The sequence below is a fragment of the Schistocerca americana genome, chromosome 7, assembly GCF_021461395.2.
Source record: "Schistocerca americana isolate TAMUIC-IGC-003095 chromosome 7, iqSchAmer2.1, whole genome shotgun sequence".
Taxonomy (NCBI): domain Eukaryota; kingdom Metazoa; phylum Arthropoda; class Insecta; order Orthoptera; family Acrididae; genus Schistocerca; species Schistocerca americana.
This window is the reverse complement of record NC_060125.1, coordinates 439,955,799-439,960,215: the sequence shown is the minus strand read 5'-3', so window position 1 is coordinate 439,960,215 and position 4,417 is coordinate 439,955,799. Positions and strand designations below refer to the sequence as shown.

At 45.2% G+C, this 4,417-nt stretch overlaps 1 protein-coding gene across 1 annotated transcript; it reads left to right on the top strand.

Annotated features, from left to right (window-relative positions):
- Positions 1-3,733: 3,733 nt before the first annotated feature.
- LOC124622989 (protein GVQW3-like) lies at positions 3,734-4,174 on the top strand. Its single transcript, XM_047148778.1, has one exon. It carries the CDS (start codon positions 3,734-3,736, stop codon positions 4,172-4,174), a length of 441 nt encoding a protein of 146 aa, XP_047004734.1.
- The last annotated feature ends 243 nt before the right edge of the window (positions 4,175-4,417 follow it).

Here is a 4,417-nt window from a genome sequence, read left to right as displayed (position 1 = left end):
CACATGCTGGAAGATGACGTTCACCGGGCATTCGCCATACCCACACCCTGCCATGGGATCGCCACATTGTGTACCGTGATACGTCACTCCACACAACGTTTTTCCAGTGTTCAGTTGCCTAATGTTTACGCTCTGCACACCAAGCGAGGCGTCGTTTGGCATTTAACAGCGTGACGTGTGGCTTATGAGCAGCCGCTCGACTATGAAATCCAAGATTTCTCACCTCGTGCCTGTCATAGTGCTTGCAGTGGATCCTGTTGCAGTTTGGAATTCCTGTGTGGTGGCGTCGATAGATGTCTGCCTGTTACACATTACGACCCTCTTCAACTGTCGACGGTCTCTGTGCGTGTCCCTTCACGTTTCCAATTCACTATCACATCGGACACAGTAAACCTAGGGATGTTTAAGAGTATGGAAATCTCGCGTACAGACGTATGACACAACACCTGACCACGTACGAAATCGCTGAGTTCCGCGGAGCGTCCCGTTCTGCTCTCACGATGTCTAATGGCTACTGAGGTCGCCAATGTGGAGTACCTGGCAGTAGGTAGCAGCACAAGGCACCTAATATGAACAACGTATGTATTTGTGGGTGTCCAGATACTTTTGATCACACAGTGTAGCTAGTACAGACAGATCCCGTCCGAAAGTACATGTTTTATTTAATAATAGTCTGGAGAAAAACGTTGACATTCATAAAATACCGTAGGACTTTAGACGCAAATGAACAAAATAACTGTGGATTTTGTAAGTGCGCTTCAAAGGCATTCAAGACAGTGCTAGCCAATCCGTCGCTAGGATCAGAGCACAAGTTCGGTGTCCCAGCTAATGTAGCAGTTAAGGTGCATTTACATGGTCTATATTTTACGGCAATATTTTTCTGAAACAGCGTTGCCGTCAATACGAGGTGCGGCTAGAAAAAAACCGGACTGATGCTGGAAAAAACATTTATCTACAATTATTTACAATTTCATGTTATATCCTTCAATGTACTCTCCTCCTCGGTCTCTACACCGCTCCATACAAATTTTCCACTGTTCATAGCAATGCTGCAGATCATTTTCGGTAAGTCCATACATTACTTCCGTCGATTTTTCTTTTACTGCTTCAACAGTCTCAAATCTAGTTCCTTTCAAAGCTGACTTGACTTTAGGGAAAAGAAAAAAGTCACAGGGGGCCAAATCAGGTGAGTAGGGTGGATGATCTAAGATGGGAATGTTGTGTTTTGCCAAAAACGTCTTCACTGACAACGCACTGTGTGAGCTGGGGCATTGACTTGGTGAAGGATCCATGACTTTTTTTTCTCCACAAATCGTTCCGTTTTCTCCGTACTCGCTCACATAGGGTAGCCAGGACGCTAATGTAGTAATGCTGATTCACTGTTTGTCCCTCTGGTACCCAATCAATGTGCACAATCCCTTTGATGTCAACAAAAACAATCATCATTGCCTTAAATTTCGATTTTGACATTCGTGCTTTTTTTTGTCGTGGAGAACCAGGAGTTTTCCAATGCATCGATTGGCGTTTAGTTTCGGGATCGTAAGTAAAAAACCACGATTCATCGCAAGTAATAACATTTTGTAAGAAGGTGGGATCACTTTCAATGTTTTCCAGGATGTCAGAACAAATCATTCTTCGGCGTTCCTTCTGTTCAGTTGTGAGACACTTTGGAACCATTTTTGAACACACTTTGTTCATGTTGAAACTTTCATGAAGAATCTGCCTAACACTTTCCTTGTCAACTCCTGTTAACTCAGACACTGCTCTGATTGTTAAACGGCGATCTTGTCGTACAAGTTTACCGATTTTTTCAATGTTTGCATCAGTTTTTGCTGACAACGGTCTGCCAGTGCGAGTGTCATCACTGGTGTCTTCGCGGCCATCTTTAAATCGTTTAAACCACTCAAACACTTGTGTTCGCGATAAACAATCATCGCCGTACACTTGTTGTAACATTACAAACGTTTCACTTGCAGATTTTCCTAGTTTGAAACAAAATTTGATGTTAATACGCTGTTCTTTCTGTACACTCAACATTTTCCGACGCACAGACAAAACTTCAACTACTTAAAACAGACGCCACGGGCAGACTGAGTGCAGGAGGCAGATGAAACTCGAGCAGTAGGCGAGCGAGAGTCACGTGACAGGCCACGCGACTTTCGGCCTTATTGCATTCGTTTTATTGTTTCACCAGTACTAGTCCGGTTTTTTTCTAGCCACACCTCGTACTGTTGCGACGTAGCTGCAATACGCGGAAAAATAGCAGTACGGCCGGGCAGTATTGCTGATGGTTCAGGCGGTTGTAAGTTGTTGCTGACGTATTGTCGAGTCGCTATTAGTCATGTCCATCAAGGGTGGAAAATACTTCGTATTTGAAGACCATAGCTGTCCGTGTCTCCTTGTCTGTAAATGCCTCCCTCTCGCTCTAATCTTTGTTTCCTACTTACCTCAGCGACAGCGCTGGAGTCACATGTCTCAGCGGTACTAACATCGTTTAGTTTTTGTTCGAAAGTTCTCATCTGTACATACAGCCACCTGTTTTGTTAGTTGTTTGTTGTTGTGCGATTGTTGCGCACAGCAGTGCAGAAGTGGACGATCGAGAAAACTGTGAATTTTATAAATGCGATTCATTTACAACCAGAGCTATGGAACGTTAAATGTACACAGAGCTCGCACTTTGAAAAAGGGCAGTTGGCTAGCTAATGTCGACGAGCTCGGAATCACACTGATGAAGCACACTTAAAAATTCCGAAATCTTCGTACCCATGCCAAATGCGAGGCATAACAGTTGTATAGGAAGAGTGGAAGCGTCGTTGGCTCTTCATCCGCGTGGTTAGCATTTGACGCAATGGGCTTCATACTATCTCGAGACATGCCTCAAACAGAAACTGATAGTGTAAACAGTGGCGTGTGCTTATGAACAAAAATAAAATATAAATAAAAGATTTATTTTTATCTCAAAATTACCTTAATGAAGTCATTTTGTCCTTCTGCGAAATAATTGCACACCATTGCTACCAAGATCCCTATTTATAAATAGGGCAGTTTAAAGACTTACAATAAACCTCTGTACGACTCATCACTAGCTGAAAACCGAAGGTTTTTATTCATACACATACACGGAGGTGACAGAAATTATGGGACAGCGATATGCACATACGCAGATGGCATTAGTATCGCGTACACAAAATATAAAAATGCAGTGTATTGGCGGAGCTTTTATTTGTACTCAGATGATTCATGTGAAAAGGCTTCCGACGTGATTGTCGCAGTACGACGGCAATTAACAACTTCGAAAACGGAATGATAGAGCTAGACGCATGGGACATTCCACTTCGGAAATCATTAGGGAATTCAATGTTCCGAGCTCCACAGTGTCAAGTGTGTCCAGAGAATACCTAGTTTCAGGCATTGCCTCTCACCAAGTACAACGCAGTGGCCGATGGCCTTCCTTAACGACAGAGATCAGCGGCGTTTGCGTAGAGTTGTCAGTGCTAAGAGACTAGCAACACTGTGAAATAATTGCAGTAATCAATGTGGGACATACGACGAACGTATCCGGTACTTAGCACATCAGAGTTTTCGTTATCTACGAGGGGGAGTTGGAAAATAAGTTTCCCCTGTCGACTGTGGACAGAGTTGTGTGATACGGGCGAAAGACGACGCGGCAGGTGAATGCGCACGTGCAAGACACCGATACACCATTGGGTAAAGGTCGACGGCGATCAAGCAGATGGCGCTGTCACAGTGCCTGCACAAAGCGGAGGCCAGCCGCTCAGTCTTCTCCCGGAGCTATGGAGAGAAGGTGCGTTTTGGAGTCGTGGTCAAAGCGGAAGTGAGAGCTGTTATCCGCTATGAATGGGCACGTGGAGTATCAGGCACAGAAAGTCATAACCGCCTTGTTGAGGTGTATTGGTCAGGTCTGATGTCGAAACACATGGTGCGGAGATGGTGCCAGCAATTCAGTGATGGACGTCAGCAAGTGCAAGACATACCGAGACCTGGACGGACGCGCACGGCCACTACAGATGCACATGTCAGGAAGGTGGAGGACATGATTAAGGCGAACCGGCGTATCACCATTGATGGAGTAGCGGCAGAACTTGGAATCGGACATGAGCGAGCTCACAAGATCATCCACGACATTCTTCGATACAGGAATGTGCCAGCATAATGGGTGCCCCGCCAACTGACCCCGAGACACATGGAACAACGCCTGGCGTGCAGCCTGGAACAGCTCGTGCGTTCTGTTTCGGCCTATACTTGAGTATTGCTCATCAGTGTGGGATCCGTACCAGATCGGTTTGACGGAGGGAAGAGACAAGATCCAAAGAAGAGCGACGCGTTTCGTCACAGGGTTATTTGGTAACCGTGATAGCGTTACGGAGATGTTTAATAAACTCAAGTGGCAGACTCT